This window comes from Oncorhynchus nerka, linkage group LG12 (assembly GCF_034236695.1).
Source record: "Oncorhynchus nerka isolate Pitt River linkage group LG12, Oner_Uvic_2.0, whole genome shotgun sequence".
NCBI lineage: Eukaryota > Metazoa > Chordata > Actinopteri > Salmoniformes > Salmonidae > Oncorhynchus > Oncorhynchus nerka.
The window spans coordinates 77,797,312-77,821,398 of record NC_088407.1 but is presented as its reverse complement, the minus strand read 5'-3'; the positions used below and the strand labels follow the sequence as shown (position 1 = coordinate 77,821,398).

General features: G+C 47.5%; 1 protein-coding gene across 1 annotated transcript in view; it reads left to right on the top strand.

Moving 5' to 3' along the window:
- Positions 1-19,762: 19,762 nt before the first annotated feature.
- Positions 19,763-24,087, top strand: part of LOC135574131 (uncharacterized) — a 13,239-nt gene continuing 8,914 nt past the window's right edge. The window contains exons 1-2 of the mRNA XM_065025018.1: positions 19,763-19,883; positions 20,022-20,301. Coding sequence (XP_064881090.1) covers positions 19,763-19,883; positions 20,022-20,301 — 401 coding nt within the window. The remainder of the gene's footprint in view (positions 19,884-20,021; positions 20,302-24,087) is intronic.

Here is a 24,087-nt window from a genome sequence, read left to right as displayed (position 1 = left end):
AAGAAGGTGCTCTGGTCAGATGAAACCAAAATTGAACTTTTTGGCAACAATGCAAAACGTTATGTTTGGCGTAAAAGCAACACCCTGAACACACCATCCCCACTGTCAAACATGGTGGTGGCAGCATCATGGTTTGGGCCTGCTTTTCTTCAGCAGGGACAGGGAAGATGGTTAAAATTGATGGGAAGATGAATGGAGCCAAATACAGGACCATTCTGAAAGAAAACCTGATGGAGTCTGCAAAAGACCTGAGACTGGGACGGAGATTTGTCTTCCAACAAGACAATGATCCAAAACATAAAGCAAAATCTACAATGGAATGGTTCAAAAATAAACATATCCAGGTGTTAGAATGGCCAAGTCAAAGTCCAGACCTGAATCCAATCGAGAATCTGTGGAAAGAACTGAAAACTGCTGTTCACAAATGCTCTCCATCCAACCTCACTGAGCTCGAGCTGTTTTGCAAGGAGGAATGGGAAAAAATTCAGTCTCTCGATGTGCAAAACTGATAGAGACATACCCCAAGCGACTTACAGCTGTAATCGCAGCAAAAGGTGGCGCTACAAAGTATTAACTTAAGGGGGCTGAATAATTTTGCACGCCCAATTTCAGTTTTTGATTTGTTAAAAAAGTTTGAAATATCCAATAAATGTCATTCCACTTCATGATTGTGTCCCACTTGTTGTTGATTCTTCACAAAAAAATACAGTTTTATATCTTTATGTTTGAAGCCTGAAATGTGGCAAAAGGTCGTAAAGTTCAAGGGGGCCGAATACTTTCGCAAGGCACTGTATGAGTTATGTTATACTCACAGACATCATTCAAACAGTTTTAGAAACGTCCATGTTTTCTATCCAAATCTACTAATAATATGCATATATTAGCATCTGGGCCTGGGTAGCAGGCAGTTTACTCTGGGCACCTTATTCATCCAAGCTACTCAATTCTGCCCCTCCAGTCCCAAAGAAGTTAATGACTGAAGCTGACAGCCGTGTGTGTGTTAATGACTGAAGCTGGAATAGCGCCATCAACCTGGTTAAACCTGGTGCAGTGAAGAGAGCTGCTCATTACTCTGACCGTCCGACAGAAAACTACTCGACACATGCAGACAGATTGTGGTAACTGGTGATGCAGCTTCTCCATGATGTAGCTCTGTACCCAAGATCCAGAGAGCTGGAAGAGCCAGCCTGCCAACTGGATGGAGAATGTTCTGATAGTGGTGGAAGCTAGGGTTAGGGGGGTTGGAGAGCTCAGGTCAGCACAATTAAAACTCTGTGTTAAAGAGCCCAATAGAAAACATCCTGTAATTTTTCAAATCTGATTTTCCTACCCTTTCATGCATAGTAATATTCCTGGTTGCCATAAATATCATTTTAAATGCCTTAGGGAGGAGAGGAGAAAGACTGGCTAGGAGGGTTCTCACTCTCTCTCGGTGCAGTGGCAAATAGGGCTGGCTGCGATATACACCCGACCCAGAACACACACACTATTGAATGGGTGTTGAATGGGTGCCGGTATCCATCTTTCTATCATGACTTCACTTTTTTGTACACTACACCTGCAAGTAACTGGATGTACTGTACAGTCGTGGCCAAAAGATTTGAGAATTACACAAATATACATTTCCACTAAGTCTGCTGCCTCAGTTTGTATGATGGCAATTTGCATATACTCAAGAATGTTATGAAGAGTGATCAGATGAATTTCAATTAATTGCAAAGTCCCTATTTGCCATGCAAATGAACTGAATCCCCCAAAAACATTTCCACTGCATTTCAGCCCTGCCACAAAAGGACCAGCTGACATCATGTCAGTGATTCTCTCGTTAACACGGGTGTGAGTGTTGACGAGGACAAGGCTGGAGATCAAGCTGTCATGCTGATTGAGTTCGAAAAACAGACTGGAAGCTTCAAAAAGAGGGTGGTTCTTGGAATCATTGTTCTTCCTCTGTCAATCATGGTTACCTGCAAGGAAACACGTGCCGTCATCATTGCTTTGCACAAAAAGGACTTCACAAGCAAGGATATTGCTGCCGGTAAGATTGCACCGAAATCAACCATTTATCAGATCATCAAGAACATCAAGGAGAGCGGTTCAATTGTTGTGAAGAAGGCTTCAGGGCGCCCAAGAAAGTACAGCAAGCGCCAGGACCGTCTCCTAGAGTTGATTCAGCTGCGGGATCGGGGCACCACCAGTACAGAGCTTGCTCAGGAATGGCAGCAGGCAGGTTTGAGTGCATCTGCACGCACAGTGAGGCAAAGACTTTTGGAGGATAGCCTGGTGTCAAGAAGGGCAGCAAAGAAGCCACTTCTCTCCAGGAAAAACATCAGGGACAGACTGATATTCTGCAAAAGGTGAGGACTGGAGTAAAGTCATTTTCTCTGATGAATCCCTTTCCGATTGTTTGGGGCATCCGGAAAAAAAGCTTGTCTGACGAAGACAAGGTGAGCGCTACCATCAGTCATGTGTCATGCCAACAGTAAAGCATCCTGAGACCATTCATGTGTGGGGTTGCTTCTCAGCCAAGGGAATGGGCTCACTCACAATTCTGCCTAAGAACACCGCCATGAATAAAGAATGGTACCAACACATCCTCCGAGAGCAACTTCTCTCAACCATCCAGGGACAGTTTGCTGACGAACAATGCCTTTTCCAGCATGATGGAGCATCTTGCCATAAGGCAAAAGTGATAACTAAGTGGCTCGGAGAACAAAACATAGATATTTTGGGTCCATGGCCACGAAACTCTCCAGACCTTAATCCCATTGAGAACTTGTATTCAATCCTCAAGAGGCGGGTGGACAAACAAAAACCCACAAATTCTGACAAACTCCAAGCATTGATTATGCAAGAATGGGCTGCCATCAGTCAGGATGTGGCCCAGAAGTTAATTGACAGCATGCCAGGGCGGATTGCAGTCGTCTTGAAAAAGAAGGGTCAACACTGCAAACATTGACTCTTTGCATCAACTTCATGTAATTGTCAATAAAAGCCTTTGACACTTATGAAACGCTTGTAATTATACTTCAGTATTCAATAGTAACATCTGAGAAAAATATCTGAAGACACTGAGGCAGCAGATTTTGACACAAATATTAATTTTCACATTCTCAAAACTTTTGGCCACGACTGTACATACCAGAGAAGGCTAGTGGGAGGAGGTATAGGAGGACAGGCTCATTGTAATGGCTGGAATGGAATTAATGGAACGGAGTGAAACATGATTTCCACATGTTTGATGTGTTTGATATTGTTCCATTGATTCCATTCCAGCCATTACAATGAGCCTGTCCTCCTATACACCCTCCCACCAACCTCATCTGGTACATACTGTACACTACTTCTGAACTGAGCTGTGTCAGTGGTTAGCTATGTCACTTCCTGGTTGGCTGTGTCAGTATCTGGTTAGCTGTGTTACTCTCTGGTCAGCTGTATCATTGCATGGTTAGCTGTGTGAGTATCTGGTTAGTAATGTCAGTATCTGGTAAAATGTGTTATTCCCTGGTTAGATGAGTAATCTGCTGGTTATATTTGCCAGTCCCTGGTTAGCTGTGTCAGTCTCTGGTTAGCTGTGTCAGTCTCTGGTTAGCAGTGTCAGTATCTGGTTAGCAGTGTCAGTATCTGGTTAGCAGTGTCAGTATCTGGTTAGCTGTGTCAGTATTTGGTTAGCGGTGTCAGTCCCTGGTTAGCTGTGTCGCTTCCTGATTAGCTGTGTCAGTCCCTGGTTACTTGCGTCAGTATATGATTAGCTTTGTCAGTCCCTGGTTAGCTGTGTCATTACCTGGTTAGCTGTGTCCGTATCTGGTTAGCTGTGTCTGTATCTGGTTAGCTGTATCAGTCCCTGGTTAGCTGTGTCAGTCTCTAGTTGTGTCATCCCCAGGTTAGCTGTGTCAGTCTGTCAGTCCCAGGTTAGCTGTGTCAGACCCAGGTTAGCTGTGTCAGTCTGTCAGTCCCAGGTTAGCGGTGTCAGTCCCAGGTTAGCGGTGTCAGTCACTGGTTAGCTGTGTCAGTCACTGGTTAGCTGTGTCACTCTCTGGTTAGCTGTGTTAGTCCCTGTTTAGCTGTGTCAGTCCCTGTTTAGCTGTGTCAGTCCCTGATTCGCTGGGTCAGTCCCTCGTTAGCTGTGTCGGTCCCTGGTTACTTGCGGCAGCATCTGATTAGCTTTGTCAGTATCTAGTTAGCTGTGTCATTACCTGGTTAGCTGTGTCACTCTCTGGTTAGCTGTGTTAGTCCCTGGTTAGCTGTGTCAGTCCCTGGTTAGCTGTGTCAGTCCCTGGTTAGCTGTGTCAGTCCCTGGTTAGCTGGGTCAGTCCCTGATTAGCTGGGTCAGTCCCTGATTAGTTGTGTCTGTCCCAGGTTAGTTGTGTGTTTCCCAGGTTAATGGTTTCATTCTCTGGTTCCTACATCCCTGCACCAAAGATCTTATATTATGACACTATCTGGCAGGGCCTGGTCCCAGACCTGTGTTTCTGGTTTAAATCTGTCACGGGAAGCTGTTTTGCACAACCACTCTCTATTGAGTTCTCATAAAAGTGGGTCAATGCTGCACAGCTATAGCTGGAGCTGGACTCATACTCACACACACACTAGCATACATACATACAGGCGCACGCACACACATACGCTCACACACCTGGAGGAAAGAAAATAAAATAGTGGAGGAGTTGAATGGATGGATGGGAAGATCTGTGGCTCCAGGAGGAAGAGAGGAGATACCAGCAGCTTCCTGCCTGGCTGGCTGGGACGCAATGGGATGGAGAGAGGAAGACCACAGACATCACAGATAATCCTTTCATGGCCTGCACAGCTCTTTCAAAGACACACACACACACTGTCATCACTATGGAGATGGAGGTTCTAGAATGATGTGGTGGAACTGGAAATAGGCCATAAAGGAAGTGAGAAGAGAGACAGGAAGTGGAGGGACAGTTTCTTCACAGTCCCCCTCCAAAATAAACTGAGATTGAAGACGTAGTAATATATCACTCTACACTAAAAGCTGCCCAGCCCAAGTCCCTTTCACACTAATAAAAGCCATCTGCTGCTTTTGAGCAGGTTGAAACACTTTGTAGTTCTATAATGGAAACACTGCTAAACAACATCTACAGTACAGTACCCTGGCTATACTATGGACTCTCTTCCCCCACATCTCTACTCTTTACCGTCAGAAGCCTGATGCATTCATATGCCGTCCAGATGTTGATAGCGACGAGTGAGGAGGAAAATAAAAGGGTTTGAGGGCTGCCAGAGGTGTCATATATGGGAGGAATTATTATTCAATGGATATAACATAACACATGAGGTCAGTCCTTCTTTCCACCAGATACAGAACCTGATCTATATTAGAACCTAATCCCTGTAGTTAAATTGACCGGTACAAAAGTCAACACAGGGGTTCAGGACATTCCAGTGTGTTCTTTCATCTTATGATCTTCTGGCTGTTTGAGGGGCTCTCCAACCTCATGGTGGATGGTAAATGATTTGGTGATATATGGTATATTTGCTAACAGTGCCATCCCTCATCATATCCTGTAGCTGAGTGTGGCAGTACCTGTTTACACTACATGTAAATCAATGTTGTCCTTCATCTACGTTTATCAGTCTGAGTAGACACCTATCCCTTTCATACATATTGTACTGTATGGACAGTGAGATCTTGTGGTATGGAGCTCTCTCTCATATCCCCTACTGTAGGAGCCACGAATATGGGGAGAGGTGGAGGCCAGACACTAGCTGATATTTAAACACAAAACTCTGAAGAGGCCTTTGTCTTTGATGAAATGAGAAATAGTAGAGGGGTAAAGAAAGAGAAAGGGGTGATGTCGGAGGACAAGTTTTCAATCTGATAGGTCCTGGAAGGTCCTGGAAAAGATAGAAGCAGAGAGGGATGAAGAAAAGGAAACAGAATCTGAGGATTAGGTTGCCAGGCAACATCTGGCATATGCATACATGGGTCACATACAGACATTGGAGACAGACAGATGTGGCAGACAGACAGACAGAGACATTGGAGACAGACAGATGTGACAGACAGAGGAGACAGACAGATGTGACAGACAGACAGGCATTGGAGATAGACAGATGAGACAGACAGGCAGTGGAGACAGATATACAGACACTGGAGACAGACAGACAGACAGTGGATACAGACATACAGAGACAGTCAGTCAGACAGAGAGTGGAGACAAATATTGTAGATTTAATGCTTTCACTTCTGCAACACTTTCACTGTTTTGGTTAATTAAATAAAACTAAGAAAAGTCCCCCATCCCTGATACTGAGAGATGTGACCACAGATACAGATCCCACAACCATGTGTTTGTATTGAAACTGATGAACTTATTCCACTCTGCCTGTGCGTGTTGGGGCCAAATTTGGTCTAGTAACCAAATTCTAATCAAATAGAAACAGACAGACATATGGAAGGACAGACAAAACAGGCTGCCATGTACTGTGTCCAAACAGTGTGAACGGCCTGGCTAACATCCTTGACTCCTCCTAGCCACCTGACTGTCCGTCTCTCCCTCCACAACAACAGCCTTCTTCACTGTAGAGAAAAGAGGAAGGGAAAGAAGAAGTAGACAGACATGACAACACTCTGAAAGGAAGTGAGACTGGGCCAGAGAAGCATCTGCTGTATATCCTTTAGTTTAACTTCACACACACACCCCTCCAAGGTAGTTTGTCTCTGGGTCACAACACGAGCCAAACACACACACACAAAGAGACGCCCAGAAATGGGCACACACACGGACACACACAGAGAAGCAAAAAATATAATAGGCTACTCTCCATATCTGATTTGCCATCGTCATTTAGCCACAGAGTCCCACAGAATAATAAACAGGAATGACACAAATCAGTGTTTTCTTTTCACCCATGAGAGTGAGAGAAAAGGAAGGAGAGAGAAAGAGGGAGAGAAAAAGCGAGAGAAAACTCCCTGCTGACATTTCCCCAGCTATCCAGGGGCTTGTCTTGGCAAGGGGAGAAAGAGTGGTAGAATGAAAGAGCCCATTCACCACCAGCCGTTCATGGATGCTAATCAAGTTCATTAGCAGTCAGTTTGGCTACGAGGTCTGCTGCAGTGAACTGTTCAAACTAGGGCATCGGTCACATTTTATCACTTAGACTTGTTACTTAAATGGTCCAGGCCTGTGTGATTTCTCTCCTTTCCCTCTTTGTCATGGTTCATTATCTACAAACACTTTTCTTGGACCCAAACGCTTGTTTGGTTTGGCCCATTAACTCCTAATAATACAGATTCCCTGTCTCTCTGTCATTAATGTTGAGGAAAGCCAAACCCACACCCCAGCTGTAGAACCTGAATCATGGAACTCCTGCAGCTTTCTCTCCCCAGAATGCTTTTCTGCTGCTCATTTCACCATATGATGCACATACTGTGTATACAGACACTACACTCTGTACCATATCCAGGGACTGATTGCAACTCCCCAATGGAAAGATCGTCTTCCCAGCTTGGTCGGACATACTCACACAATCACCAATATTGTGTCGACACACACGGAGGTACTGAAAACACTCAGATTCTTCCCCACCACCCACCTTAACCACAGTGGTTTTAAACACTTACACAGCACACAACTGTTGAGAAATTAACAGTTCTGGCTGGACTTCACCACTTTAAATCCATTTGATTTTCTATGTCAAGAAACACCACGTATAGTTCACTTTACACCCCCATAGGAACCGACACACACTCCTACAAACACCACATATGTCAAATGGTGGAACATGTAAAAGGTTCTTTAGATCTGGGTTGACTGGACAAAGTGAAGTAAAGGCAGACAACAGTTTAAAACTAATTATTTAATAGGACACAGCTTAGTTGGTAACATCTTAGAAGTTCGAGTCAAATGTCTTTAGTCAACAAAAATTTAAAATAATAAATACCAAACACAAAGGACAGGAAGTGGTGCAGCCCAGGAGGCAGGCGTCCATTGCCTTTCACAGTTCATCTCAAACATCTCCTTACCATGTGTCTCACCAACATGCTGTCTACCACCAGTAATCCACCATGAAACACTCAATGTGTGTGGCTGCCTAGAACACAAAATAAACAGGGGTTTAAATACACACAACAGAAGTCATATGATCATCAATTAGCCAATGGGAGCTCTTGGTTGACAGCGCAGGCAATTAGTCACACCTGTGACATAAACACAAGCGATATACAGCCCAGTCTTGTTCCTGTATCCCTTACTACAATACTACAATACTGGGAGATTAAATGACTTGTGAAAGACCCTGTTGACCCAGGGCCTTTTGTGTGTGTGTGTGTGTGTGTGTGTGTGTGTGTGTGTGTGTGTGTGTGTGTGTGTGTGTGTGTGTGTGTGTGTGTGTGTGTGTGTGTGTGTGTGTGTGTGTGTGTGTGTGTGTGTGTGTGTGTGTGGTAGGAATAGTGAAAGAAGTGAGACAGCCATAAGGATGTAGTGAATATAGAAAGGTTTATAGGATGTGAGAAGTAGCTGAGGTGTGTTAGCTGTGTTGTGTTAGCTGAGGTGCATTTTGTGAGGGGAGAGTGACCAGCCTGCAGTTACCAGACCAGATCACCTACAACTGTCCTCTCCTCTGGGAACTTCTACTGCCCCCTGGTGGGACTGGACACGCTCAGTGAATGACCCTTACCTAATGCATCCTCGCTTGACTGTTGCCTCAGATTCAACCCCTCCAGAGGAAGAAGCTCTTTGAAGGTCTGTGTAGGGATGGTTAAGGAAGTATTAGTTTTGGCCTCAGAGAGATTCAGAGAAGATCTTTGGTTTGTACTTTTGAAGAGCGCCTGCAGAAGTAGAGCCCCCACAGACAGACGGACAGAGGGAGACCCACGAAACACAGACACACCAGAGGGATCATTCCAGATCCAAGGAGAAGTTCCACACGCACACACGCACACGCACACACACACACACACGCACACGCACACGCGCACACGCACACACACACACACACACACACACACACACTAGCAAGATAAAGGAAAGGGTGTTTCTATGACTGGAAAATCAGTTTTTCTGGGCTGTAGCTGTAGAATAGAATGTGTGGGAATGGTGCAGTCACAGAGCGCTAGGTTAGTTAGCATGTCTGTCTGTCAACGTGTGTGTGTGTGTGTGTGTGTGTGTGTGTGTGTGTGTGTGTGTGTGTGTGTGTGTGTGTGTGTGTGTGTGTGTGTGTGTGTGTGTGTGTGTGTGTGTGTGTGTGTGTGTGTGTGTGTGTGTGTGTGTGTGTGTGTGTGTGTGTTGTGGGTGACAGACTGGGACCGTCTGGGCTACCGGGTCATTTTCCACTGGGCTGCTTTGATGTCTCCTCTTGGAACCCACAACAGTTGGTCCCTCTCTGCCCCTCCACCATAACACTATCAGACCACCCAGACCATCAGGAATGTCCTGCCAGGTTTAGGTTTTCATAGGAATGTGTCTCCCTCTGCCAGGCTCGTCACTGCCAGATCCCAGCCCATCTGTACCCCTCTTAACCTGGGACACCCCACAGCGATCGCTGTCGCTGAGTGTGATGTACAACGATATGTGTCGGGGGTGTACAACGATCAGTGTATTTGTGTGGTGTACAGCGATCAGTGTGTGTCTGTGGTGTACAGTGATCAGTGTGTGTGTGTGTGTGTGTGTGTGTGTGTGGTATACAGTGATCTGTGTGTGTGGTGTACAGTGATCAGTGTGTGTTTGGTGTACAGTGATCAGTGTGTGTGGTGTACAGTGATCAGTGTGTGTGTGGTGTACAGTGATCAGTGTGTGTGTGTGTGTGTGGTGTACAGAGATCAGTGTGTGTGTGGTGTACAGTGATCAGTGTGTGTGTGTGTGGTGTACAGTGTGTTTGCGTGGTGTACAGTGATCAGTGTGTTTGCGTGGTGTACAGTGATCAGTGTGTGTGTGTGTGTGTGTGTGTGTGTGTGTGTGTGTGTGTGTGTGTGTGTGTGTGTGGTGTACAGGGATCAGTGTGTGTGTGGTGTACAGTGTTTGTGTGTGGTATACAGTGATCAGTGTGTGTGGTGTACAGTGTGTGTGTGTGGTGTACAGTGTTTGTGTGTGGTATACAGTGATCAGTGTGTGTGGTGTACAGTGTGTGTGTGTGGTGTACAGTGTGTGTGTGGTGTACAGTGATCAGTGTGTTTGCGTGGTGTACAGTGTGTGTGTGTTATACAGTGATCAGTGTGTGTGGTGTACAGGTATCAGTGTGTGTGGTGTACAGGGATCAGTGTGTGTGTGTGTGTGTGTGTGTGTGTGTGTGTGTGGTATACAGTGATCTGTGTGTGTGGTGTACAGTGATCAGTGTGTGTTTGGTGTACAGTGATCAGTGTGTGTGGTGTACAGTGATCAGTGTGTGTGTGGTGTACAGTGATCAGTGTGTGTGTGTGTGTGTGTGGTGTACAGAGATCAGTGTGTGTGTGGTGTACAGTGATCAGTGTGTGTGTGTGTGGTGTACAGTGTGTTTGCGTGGTGTACAGTGATCAGTGTGTTTGCGTGGTGTACAGTGATCAGTGTGTGTGTGTGTGTGTGTGTGTGTGTGTGTGTGTGTGTGTGTGTGTGTGTGTGTGTGTGTGTGTGTGTGTGTGTGTGGTGTACAGGGATCAGTGTGTGTGTGGTGTACAGTGTTTGTGTGTGGTATACAGTGATCAGTGTGTGTGGTGTACAGTGTGTGTGTGTGGTGTACAGTGTTTGTGTGTGGTATACAGTGATCAGTGTGTGTGGTGTACAGTGTGTGTGTGTGGTGTACAGTGTGTGTGTGGTGTACAGTGATCAGTGTGTTTGCGTGGTGTACAGTGTGTGTGTGTTATACAGTGATCAGTGTGTGTGGTGTACAGGTATCAGTGTGTGTGGTGTACAGGGATCAGTGTGTGTGGTGTGCAGTGTGTTTGCGTAGTGTACAGGGATCAGTGTGTGTGGTGTACAGGGATCAGTGTGTGTGGTGTACAGTGTGTTTGCGTGGTGTACAGTGATCAGTGTGTGTGGTGTACAGTGTGTTTGCGTGGTGTACAGGGATCAGTGTGTGTGGTGTACAGGGATCAGTGTGTGTGGTGTACAGGGATCAGTGTGTGTGGTGTACAGTGTGTTTGCGTGGTGTACAGGGATCAGTGTGTGTGGTGTACAGGGATCAGTGTGTGTGGTGTACAGTGTGTTTGTGTGGTGTACAGGGATCAGTGTGCGTGGTGTACAGGGATCAGTGTGTTGCCTTGCTTATATATTATGTGTCTGTGTTGTAAGTTAATACATATTATCAAGTCTAACATGCCAATAATAACGTGACAATAATTCATAGAATACATACTGACTTCCTCATCCTTCATGCCAGGGGTCGGCAACCCTGGTCCTTTTGCTGGGGATTTAACTGACCTGGAAGACCAGGTGTGTTGAATTTAGGCAATCACTGAACTGATCAATTAGCTCGGTTGGTCAGGTGTGGTGCCGAGTTGGAACAAAATCCTGCAGGACCTGTGGCACTCCAGGAGGGATTGCCTTCACCACCGCAGCTTAACTACCACTGCTTGACAGTGATGTCTACCGGAGCCTTCAAGCCAAACGCTACAGTCAACCCCTGCCGGTTCTTCATCCGCAACACTGATAACACTAGGAGTATCTATAGTCTGAATGAGACCCTGTCCTGCCTGCCTGGCATCTTCTGGGATGGACAGAGTCCTGTGACTGTCTGCCTGCCTGGCATCCTCTGGAATGGACAGAGTCCTGTGAATGTCTGCCTGCCTGCCTGGCATCCTCTGGGATGGACAGAGTCCTCTGACTGTCTGCCTGCCTGCCTGGCATCCTCTGGGATGGACAGAGTCCTGTGACTGTCTGCCTGCCTGCCTGGCATCCTCTGGGATGGACAGAGTCCTCTGACTGTCTTCCTGCCTGCCTGGCATCCTCTGGGATGGACAGAGTCCTGTGACTGCCTGCCTGCCTGGCATCCTCTGGGATGGACAGAGTCCTGTGACTGCCTGCCTGCCTGGCATCCTCTGGGATGGACAGAGTCCTGTGACTGTCTTCCTGCCTGCCTGCCTGCCTGGCATCTTCTGGAATGGACAGAGTCCTGTGACTGCCTGTGTGTCTGGAGAGGGAGGATAGGACAGAGTCCTGTGACTGCCTGTGTGTCTGGAGAGGAAGGATAGGACAGAGTCCTGTGACTGCCTGTGTGTCTGGAGAGGGAGGATAGGACAGAGTCCTGTGACTGCCTGTGTGTCTGGAGAGGGAGGATAGGACAGAGTCCTGTGACTGCCTGTGTGTCTGGAGAGGGAGGATAGGACAGGGTCCTGTGACTGCCTGTGTGTCTGGAGAGGGAGGATAGGTCAGAGTCCTGTGACTGCCTGTGTGTCTGGAGAGGGAGGATAGGGCAGAGTCCTGTGACTGCCTGTGTGTCTGGAGAGGGAGGATAGGGCAGAGTCCTGTGACTGCCTGTGTGTCTGGAGATGGAGGATAGGACAGAGTCCTGTGACTGCCTGTGTGTCTGGAGAGGGAGGATAGGACAGAGTCCTGTGACTGCCTGTGTGTCTGGAGAGGGAGGATAGGACAGGGCCCTGTGACTGCCTGTGTGTCTGGAGAGGGAGGATAGGGCAGAGTCCTGTGACTGCCTGTGTGTCTGGAGATGGAGGATAGGACAGAGTCCTGTGACTGCCTGTGTGTCTGGAGATGGAGGATAGGACAGAGTCCTGTGACTGCCTGTGTGTCTGGAGAGGGAGGATAGGACAGAGTCCTGTGACTGCCTGTGTGTCTGGAGAGGGAGGATAGGACAGAGTCCTGTGACTGCCTGTGTGTCTGGAGAGGGAGGATAGGACAGAGTCCTGTGACTGCCTGTGTGTCTGGAGAGGGAGGATAGGACAGGGTCCTGTGACTGCCTGTGTGTCTGGAGAGGGAGGATAGGGCAGAGTCCTGTGACTGCCTGTGTGTCTGGAGATGGAGGATAGGACAGAGTCCTGTGACTGCCTGTGTGTCTGGAGATGGAGGATAGGACAGAGTCCTGTGACTGCCTGTGTGTCTGGAGAGGGAGGATAGGACAGAGTCCTGTGACTGCCTGTGTGTCTGGAGAGGGAGGATAGGACAGAGTCCTGTGACTGCCTGTGTGTCTGGAGAGGGAGGATAGAACAGGGTCCTGTGACTGCCTGTGTGTCTGGAGAGGGAGGATAGGGCAGAGTCCTGTGACTGCCTGTGTGTCTGGAGATGGAGGATAGGACAGAGTCCTGTGACTGCCTGTGTGTCTGGAGATGGAGGATAGGACAGAGTCCTGTGACTGCCTGTGTGTCTGGAGAGGGAGGATAGGACAGAGTCCTGTGACTGCCTGTGTGTCTGGAGAGGGAGGATAGGGCAGAGTATTAAACCACTTCCTGACCCTGTGGAGGCTGGGACCTTAAGACTGCTGTGTGAACGCTTTCTTTCTTTCTTTCTCTCTGTCTTTCTTTTCAACTCCCAGTCATCCACAGTCATCCTAATACCACAGTCATCCTAATACCACAGTCATCCTAATACCACAGTCATCCTAATAACAGCAAGTGCAGGTCTGCGTCTGTCCGCCCGTCCGTCCATCCGTCCGTCCTTGCTCTTTATCTGGCACCTCTGGGTTGATGTGGCTATGTGTCACCAAGTCATACTCAGTGTTCTCTGCAACGTTGACTAATGTCACACACTTGACTCACCTCAGTGTTACATCAGGACTTACGCACACACACACACACACACACACACACACACACACACACACACACACACACGTGTGTTGAATGATGTTAACACCAGCATTTACAGTACAGTATGTTGTTCTATGTTTCGTCAATGCCAGCAGGTATACCTTTTATAGAGCTAGTCATTACCTCAACAAAACATTACCTCATCAAAACATTATCCAACAAACCACAGAGAAAGTGAGGGGGAGAAAAAAAGCATGAGTCTGGTTTTTGGGAGTGATTCCTGATAGCTTTTTCCACCAAGGCTTCCAACCAACTGTTTTCTCTCTCTTACTGTGCAAAAAGTGAGATGAGTTGTGCTTCATTATACCCTTAGCTCTTTTTCCTATGTTTCCTGTCAGAAAAGATGTAAAAACAAGCATCCTATAATAGTTTTCCCCTCACACCTAATGTTCCTTAATTGGCGCTTTAAAACCTTTTACAATAAACCTCACTCCCTGGCCGGCACACAACACTGACTGGCTGGTTGGGGCTTGAAACTGAGTCAATGGGCGCATTATGTTCTCCTACGGTGCTGTGGCCAGCCAAGCCCTATAACCAGGCCCTATAGTCAGGCCCTATAGCCAGGCCCTATAGCCAGGCCCTATAGCCAGGCCCAATAACCAGGCCCTATAGCCAGGCCCTATAACCAGGTCCTATAGCCAGGCCCTATAACCAGGCCCTATAGCCAGGCCCTATAACCCGGCCCTATAGCCAGGCCCTATAACCAGGCCCTATAGCCAGGCCCTATAACCAGGCCCTATAACCAGGCCCTATAGGGCCCTATAACCAGGCCCTATAACCAGGCCCTATAACCAGATCCTATAACCAGGTCCTATAGCCAGGCCCTATAACTAGATCCTATAACCAGGCCCTATAACCAGGTCCTATAACCAGGCCCTATAACCAGATCCTATAACCAGGCCCTATAACCAGGTCCTATAACCAGGCCCTATAACCAGGTCCTATAGCCAGGCCCTATAGCCAGGCCCTATAACCAGGTCCTATAACCAGGTCCTATAACCAGGTCCTATAACCAGATCCTATAACCAGGTCCTATAACCAGGCCCTATAACCAGATCCTATAACCAGGCCCTGTAACCAGGTCCTATAGCCAGGCCCTATAGCGAAGCCCTATAACCAGGTCCTATAGCCAGGCCCTACATCCAGGCCCTATAGCCAGGCCCTATAACCAGGCCCTATAACCAGGCCCTATAACCAGGTCATATAGCCAGGCCCTATAGCCAGGTCCTACTGTATAACCAGGCATTATAGCCAGGCCTTATAGCTAGGTCCTATAACCAGGCCCTAAAACCAGGCATTATAGCCAGGCCTTATAGCTAGGAACTACTGTGTGTCTGTGCTCTTTCATTCAACTGTGTGTGTCATCTCCCGTCTGGATTACTGCAACTCGCTGTTGGCTGGGCTCCCTGCCTGTGCCATTAAACCCCTACAACTCATCCAGAACGCCGCAGCCCGTCTGGTGTTCAACCTTCACAAGTTCTCTCACGTCACCCCGCTCCTCCGCTCTCTCCACTGGCTTCCAGTTGAAGCTCGCATCCGCTACAAGACCATGGTGCTTGCCTACGGAGCTGTGAGGGGAACGGCACCTCAGTACCTCCAGGCTCTGATCAGGCCCTACACCCAAACAAGGGCACTGCGTTCATCCACCTCTGGCCTGCTCGCCTCCCTACCACTGATGAAGTACAGTTCCCGCTCAGCCCAGTCAAAACTGTTCGCTGCTCTGGCCCCCCAATGGTGGAACAAACTCCCTCACGACGCCAGGACAGCGGAGTCAATCACCACCTTCCGGAGACACCTGAAACCCCACCTCTTTAAGGAATACCTAGGATAGGATAAAGTAATCCTTCTCACCCCCCCTTAAAAGATTTAGATGCACTATTGTAAAGTGGCTGTTCCACTGGATGTCATAAGGTGAATGCACCAATTTGTAAGTTGCTCTGGATAAGAGCGTCTGCTAAATGACTTAAATGTAAATGTAAATGTTTACAGACCAAATGTATCCATCACATAAGGAGCTTAGAGAGGTCAGAGGCAGACCCCTCAGGTAGACTTCCCCTGTGTTACATCACAATGGCTCTCAACTCTCCACTTTGTCTGGTGACTGGATCTGGGCCAATCAGAACACAGTGTGATGTGTCACCAGTTAGGGTAAATAGCACAGTGGGAAGGGCCGGTCATGATTAGTTGATGGATGTGGATTAGGAGTATTAGGCCTGTTCTCTCTCTGTATGTAGGTTTGGCACTGATACAAACACTACAAATCTCACAGATTTCAAATCTCACTGGTCACATCATCATGCCTTTATATCTATATCCTGGTATCCACAAAATGAGAGAGAGCGAGTGGGATAGCTGGCAGCCATAGTTTGTTTACACAAACCAAGCTGAGCTCCACAGCCAACATCAACATTAGTTACACGAAACAGATGCTGTTTCTCCCTTTAAATGATGCTCTTACTTTACTATTTCACCCTCTTTATAGACAGCCACAGGCTTGCATCCCAAATGGCACCCTTTTCCCTAATTAGTGCACTACTTCAGACCAGAGCCCTATGGGATCAGAGATTACTTCAAGAAAAGGGAGAAAGGAAAGGACATATTTGTAACAAATCTGAACAAGGCCCTAGAACCCCACAGGGTTGGACTTTGATTGGAGTGAGAGGATGTTTTTTTATAACTAGAGACGTTTCTCCCCCTAGGATATAACTGATGAATGACAGCTCAACATTGGCCTGGTTCCAATAACATTTAGTCCACACTGGCCCTATTCCAATCTAATTACATGGGTTCGTGTCCCAAATGGCACCCTACTCTCTACATAGTACACTACTTTTGACCAGTTCTATGTGGCGCATGCTATTTGGGACGTATCCTACATCTCTATCACACTTCTGTCACATCAGACTTTCCTGTAAATAAACCCAGTCTCTTCCCGTTGGCACTCAGTTTCTCTACTGGGATTCTATACAAGCACACGGCCCTCAGCCGGTCTACTGGGATTCTATACACGCACATGACCCTCAGCCGGTCTACTGGGATACTATACACGCACATGACCCTCAGCCGGTCTACTGGGATACTATACACGCACATGACCCTCAGCCGGTCTACTGGGAGACTATACACGCACATGACCCTCAGCCGGTCTACTGGGATACTATACACGCACATGACCCTCAGCCGGTCTACTGGGATACTATACACGCACATGACCCTCAGCCGGTCTACTGGGATACTATACACGCACATGACCCTCAGCCGGTCTACTGGGATACTATACAGGCACATGACCCTCAGCCGGTCTACTGGGATACTATACACGCACATGACCCTCAGCCGGTCTACTGGGATACTATACACGCACATGACCCTCAGCCGGTCTACTGGGATACTATACACGCACATGACCCTCAGCCGGTCTACTGGGATACTATACACGCACATGACCCTCAGCCGGTCTACTGGGATACTATACACGCACACAGCTCTCAGTCAGTCTACTTGGATACTATACACCCACACGGCTCTCAGCCGGTCTACTGAGATACTATACATCCACACGGCTCTCAGCCGGTTTACTGAGATACTATACAACCACACGGCTCTCAGCCGGTCTACTGAGATACTATACAACTACACGGCTCTCAGCCGGTCTACTTGGATACTATACACGCACACGGCTCTCAGCCGGTCTACTTGGATACTATACACGCACATGACCCTCAGCCGGTCTACTGGGATACTATACACGCACATGACACTCAGCCGGTCTACTATGATACTATACACGCACATGACCCTCAGCCGGTCTACTGGGATATTATACACGCACATGACCCTCAGCCGGTCTACTGGGATACTATACACGCACATGACCCTCAGCCGGTCTACTGGGATACTATACACGCACATGACCCTCAGCCGGTCTACTGGGATACTATACACGCACACGACCCTCAGTCAGTCTACTGAGATACTATACACCCACACGGCTCTCAGTCAGTCTACTTGGATACTATACACCCACACGGCTCTCAGCCGGTCTACTGAGATACTATACATCCACACGGCTCTCAGCCGGTTTACTGAGATACTATACAACCACACGGCTCTCAGCCGGTCTACTTGGATACTATACACGCACACGGCTCTCAGCCGGTCTACTTAGATACTATACACGCACGCGGCTCTCAGCCGGTCTACTTGGATACTATACACGCACACGGCTCTCAGCCGGTCTACTTGGATACTATACATGCACACGGCTCTCAGCCGGTCTACTTGGATACTATACACGCACACGGCCCTCAGCCGGTCTACTGAGATACTAGAGCCCCTCTCCGTGTGTCCCACAGAGGAAACCAAGATGTTTTTCTTGACTCTAAAATGGCAGATTTTTATACAGAGCAATTGGTTAAAAAAGCAAAGGCGTTGAATGTCTCATATTTTCATAACCAAACGTCACACACTTGCACAAACAGCATTCGCACTGTAATTCTCCTCGTCTGACACAGGCCCAATGCTTTAATGCTTCCATAGTACAGTACATTCTACAAGCTGGATGATTAGCTGATTATTTGAATCAGCTGTATAGTGCCAGGGCAAAAACCAAAACGGTCACCTCTTGGGGTCCTGAGGACCGAGTTTGGGAGAGCCTTCCCTACTATGTCAAACACACACAAACACACACCCATTCTGGAGTTCCTCAGGAGTCAGTGGCACACACACACACACACACACACACACACACACACACACACATAGGGACCAGTTTGGACAGTCGGTTTGTCAACAGTCAACTCTTCTGCTGTCGGAAAACCTGATTCCAACCTCCATATTCAGATTCTGACGAGGAGGCCTGCAGGCATTGGGATAGACTGAGTGAGGAGTATTGTGAGATACTTGAGGGGAGTGATGAGGTAGAGTGGATGTTTTGGTGTCTGGAGCAAGACAGAGATGCCTGAAGAGATGCCTGTAGCAGTAATGTCAGCTTCAGTTGATGGTTAGGTACAAGATCACTAAAGGTTTTTTAAACAGGTACAACTGTTCTTCCAGATTCTCCATTGGCGATCTAAGTGCAGCTCTTACCTCCATTATAGCGATCACACCACATAGTGCCAACATGGCTTTAACAACCCTCTACATTCCTCTGAATACATCTTCCCCTTCCAGGCGACCGGCTTCTTTACACACTGACGGAAATAAAGTCCGTTCCAACATGTCTGGTTGTAGGGGAGGGTCCGGGTGGGCATCTACCGTCTTCCTCCATGGCGGCTCTGGTGCGGAGATCATCGCCGGCAGCTCCGGACCGTGGATCCTCGCCAGAGGAACCGGACCGTGGGTCTTCGCCGGAGGTACCGGAACGTGGATCATCGCCGGAGGAACCAGACCGTAGATCATCGCAGCGGGCTCTGGACTGAGAATCCCTGCTGAAGGCTCTGGACCGCAGACCGTCACTGGAGGCTCAGGACCGCCGACCGTCTCAGGAGGCTCCGGACCGCTGACCGTCTCAGGAGGTTCCGGACTGTAGACCGTCTCAGAAGGTTCCGGACTGTAGACCGTCTCAGAAGGTTCCGGGCTGTGGACCGTCTCAGAAGGTTCCGGACTGTGGACTGTCGCCAGAAGCTCTGGACTGTGGAGGCGCTCTGTAGGCCTGATGAGTGGGACCGGTACAGGTGGCACCGGGCTGATGACACGCACCTCAGGGCGAGTGTGGGGAGGAGGCACAGGACTTACTGGACTGTGGGGCGCACTGGAGGCCTGATGCATTGGACCGGTACAGGTGGGCCCGGGCTGATGACACGCACCTCAGGGCGAGTGCGGGGAGGACGCACAGTACGTATGGCCGGCGCAGGATATACTGGGCCGTGGAGGCGCACTGGAGGTCTGGAGCGTAGAGCTGGCACAACACGTCCTGGCTGGATGCTCACATTAGGGGGCGCTGGCACAGGACGCACTGGGCTGTGAAGGCGCACTGGCGACACATTGCATATCTCCACAAAACATGGTGCCTGACTGGTCCCACGCTCCTCACGGCGACTGTCCTGCTCCAGACACCAAAACATGGTGCCTGACTGGTCCCACGCTCCTCATGGCGACTGTCCTGCTCCAGACACCAAAACATGGTGCCTGACTGGTCCCACGCTCCTCACGGCGACTGTCCTGCTCCAGACACCAAAACATGGTGCCTGACTGGTCCCACGCTCCTCACGGCGACTGTCCTGCTCCAGACACCAAAACATCCACTCTACCTCATCACTCCCCTCAACTATCTCACAATACTCCTCACTCAGTCTATCCCAATATTCCTCTTCGCTCTCAGACTCGCCCCTCGGCTTCGCCGACCAACCCATTTTGCTCCCTTCCATAAAATTTGGGGGCTGCCTCTCGGGCTTCCATAGTGTTCGTGAACTTCGGAGTCGCCGTTGCTCCTCCTACGCTGCCTCTGCCTGCTTCCATGGCAGGGTCTTGTCCCCTGCCATAACTTCCTCCCATGTCCACGATGTCCTCCTGGGCCCAGGATCCCTGCTCCTCCTGACCACGCTGCTTGGTCCTTTGGTGGTGGGATCTTCTGTCATGATCGTCATAATGATTGGACCAAGGCGCAGCGTGCGTAGAGTTCCACATATTTTAATTAATCGAAACTCACCAAACAAAACAAACAAGCACAAATGAAACGTGAAGCTACTGGTGTGCACACAGGCAACTATCCGTAGACAAGATCCCACAAATCACAAATTAGGAGATGGCTGCCTAAATATGATCCCCAATCAGAGACAACGATAAACAGTTGTCTCTGATTGGAAACTGTACCAGGCCAACATAAACAAACAAATCACCTAGATGGCCCACCCTAGTCACTATCACGCCCCAACCAACATAGAGAATAAACAGCTTTCTATGGTCAGGGCGTGACACTCACTGTATGATAGTTAGCTTTCTGGTTGTAGGATCAAGCTCACTGTGTGTTAGTTAGTTATCTGTTTGTAGGATCAAGCTCACTGTGTGTTAGTTAGCTTTCTGGTTGTAGGATCAAGCTCACTGTGTGTTAGTTAGCTTTCTGGTTGTAGGATCAAGCTCACTGTGTGTTAGTTAGCTTTCTGGTTGTAGGATCAAGCTCACTGTGTGTTAGTTAGCTTTCTGGTTGTAGGGTCAAGCTCACTGTGTGTTAGTTAGTTATCTGTTTGTAGGATCAAGCTCACTGTGTGTTAGTTAGCTTTCTGGTTGTAGGATCAAGCTCACTGTGTGTTAGTTAGCTTTCTGGTTGTAGGATCAAGCTCACTGTGTGTTAGTTAGCTTTCTGGTTGTAGGATCAAGCTCACTGTGTGTTAGTTAGCTTTCTCGTTGTAGGATCAAGCTCACTGTGTGTTAGTTAGCTTTCTGGTTGTAGGGTCAAGCTCACTGTGTGTTAGTTAGCTTTCTGGTTGTAGGATCAAGCTCACTGTGTGTTAGTTAGCTTGCTGTTTGTAGGATCAAGCTCACTGTGTGTTAGTTAGCTTTCTGGTTGTAGGATCAAGCTCACTGTGTGTTAGTTAGCTTTCTGGTTGTAGGATCAAGCTCACTGTGTGTTAGTTAGCTTTCTGGTTGTAGGACCAAGCTCACTGTGTGTTAGTTAGCTTTCTCGTTGTAGGATCAAGCTCACTGTGTGTTAGTTAGCTTTCTGGTTGTAGGGTCAAGCTCACTGTGTGTTAGTTAGCTTTCTGGTTGTAGGATCAAGCTCACTGTGTGTTAGTTAGCTTTCTGGTTGTAGGATCAAGGTCACTGTGTGTTAGTTAGCTTTCTGGTTGTAGGATCAAGCTCACTGTGTGTTAGTTAGCTTTCTGGTTGTAGGATCAAGCTCACTGTGTGTTAGTTAGCTTTCTGGTTGTAGGATCAAGCTCACTGTGTGTTAGTTAGTTATCTGTTTGTAGGATCAAGCTCACTGTGTGTTAGTTAGCTTTCTGGTTGTAGGATCAAGCTCACTGTGTGTTAGTTAGCTTTCTGGTTGTAGGATCAAGCTCACAGTGTGTTAGTTAGCTTTCTGGTTGTAGGATCAAGCTCACTGTGTGTTAGTTAGTTATCTGTTTGTAGGATCAAGCTCACTGTGTGTTAGTTAGCTTTCTGGTTGTAGGATCAAGCTCACTGTGTGTTAGTTAGCTTTCTGGTTGTAGGATCAAGCTCACTGTGTGTTAGTTAGCTTTCTGGTTGTAGGATCAAGCTCGCTGTGTGTTAGTTAGTTATCTGGTTGTAGGATCAAGCTCACTGTGTGTTAGTTAGCTTTCTGGTTGTAGGATCAAGCTCACTGTGTGTTAGTTAGTTATCTGTTTGTAGGATCAAGCTCGCTGTGTGTTAGTTAGTTATCTGGTTGTAGGATCAAGCTCACTGTGTGTTAGTTAGCTTTCTGGTTGTAGGATCAAGCTCACTGTGTGTTAGTTAGTTATCTGTTTGTAGGATCAAGCTCGCTGTGTGTTAGTTAGTTATCTGTTTGTAGGATCAAGATCACTGTGTGTTAGTTAGCTTTCTGGTTGTAGGATCAAGCTCACTGTGTGTTAGTTAGCTTTCTGGTTGTATGATCAAGCTGACTGTGTGTTAGTTAGCTTTCTGGTTGTAGGATCAAGCTCACTGTGTGTTAGTTAGCTTTCTGGTTGTAGGATCAAGCTCACTGTGTGTTAGTTAGCTTTCTGGTTGTAGGATCAAGCTCACTGTGTGTTAGTTAGTTATCTGTTCGTAGGATCAAGCTCACTGTGTGTTAGTTAGCTTTCTGGTTGTAGGATCAAGCTCACTGTGTGTTAGTTAGTTATCTGTTCGTAGGATCAAGCTCGCTGTGTGTTAGTTAGTTATCTGTTTGTAGGATCAACCTCGCTGTGTGTTAGTTAGTTATCTGGTTGTAGGATCAAGCCCACTGTGTGTTAGTTAGCTTTCTGGTTGTATGATCAAGCTGACTGTGTGTTAGTTAGCTTTCTGGTTGTAGGATCAAGCTCACTTTGTGTTAGTTAGCTTTCTGGTTTTAGGATCAAGCTCCCTGTGTGTTAGTTAGTTATCTGTTTGTAGGATCAAGCTCGCTGTGTGTTAGTTAGTTATCTGTTTGTAGGATCAAGCTCGCTGTGTGTTAGTTAGCTATCTGTTTGTAGGATCAAGCTCACTGTATGTTAGTTAGTTATCTGGTTGTAGGATCAAGTTCACTGTGTGTTAGTTAGCTTTCTGATTGTAGGATCAAGCTCACTGTGTGTTAGTTAGCTCTCTGGTTGTAGGACCAAGCTCACTGTGTGTTAGTTAGTTATCTGTTTGTAGGATCAAGCTCACTGTGTGTTAGTTAGCTTTCTGGTTGTAGGATCAAGCTCACTGTGTGTTAGTTAGCTTTCTGGTTGTAGGATCAAGCTCACCGTGTGTTAGTTAGCTTTCTGGTTGTAGGATCAAGCTCACTGTGTGTTAGTTAGCTTTCTGGTTGTAGGGTCAAGCTCACTGTGTGTTAGTTAGTTATCTGTTTGTAGGATCAAGCTCACTGTGTGTTAGTTAGCTTTCTGGTTGTAGGATCAAGCTCACTGTGTGTTAGTTAGCTTTCTGGTTGTAGGATCAAGCTCACTGTGTGTTAGTTAGCTTTCTGGTTGTAGGATCAAGCTCACTGTGTGTTAACTAGCTTTCTGGTTGTAGGATCAAGCTCACTGTGTGTTAGTTAGCTTGCTGGTTGTAGGATCAAGCTCACTGTGTGTTAACTAGCTTTCTGGTTGTACGATCAAGCTCACTGTGTGTTAGTTAGCTTGCTGGTTGTAGGATCAAGCTCACTGTGTGTTAGTTAGCTTTCTGGTTGTAGGGTCAAGCTCACTGTGTGTTAGTTAGTTATCTGTTTGTAGGATCAAGCTCACTGTGTGTTAGTTAGCTTTCTGGTTGTACGATCAAGCTCACTGTGTGTTAGTTAGCTTTCTGGTTGTAGAATCAAGCTCACTGTGTGTTAGTTAGCTTTCTGGTTGTAGGATCAAGCTCACTGTGTGTTAGTTAGCTTTCTCGTTGTAGGATCAAGCTCACTGTGTGTTAGTTAGCTTTCTGGTTGTAGGGTCAAGCTCACTGTGTGTTAGTTAGCTTTCTGGTTGTAGGATCAAGCTCACTGTGTGTTAGTTAGCTTTCTGGTTGTAGGATCAAGCTCACTGTGTGTTAGTTAGTTATCTGTTTGTAGGATCAAGCTCACTGTGTGTTAGTTAGCTTTCTGGTTGTAGGATCAAGCTCACTGTGTGTTAGTTAGCTTTCTGGTTGTAGGATCAAGCTCACTGTGTGTTAGTTAGCTTTCTGGTTGTAGGATCAAGCTCACTGTGTGTTAGTTAGCTTTCTGGTAGTAGGATCAAGCTCACTGTGTGTTCGTTAGCTTTCTGGTTGTAGGATCAAGCTCACTGTGTGTTAGTTAGCTTTCTGGTTGT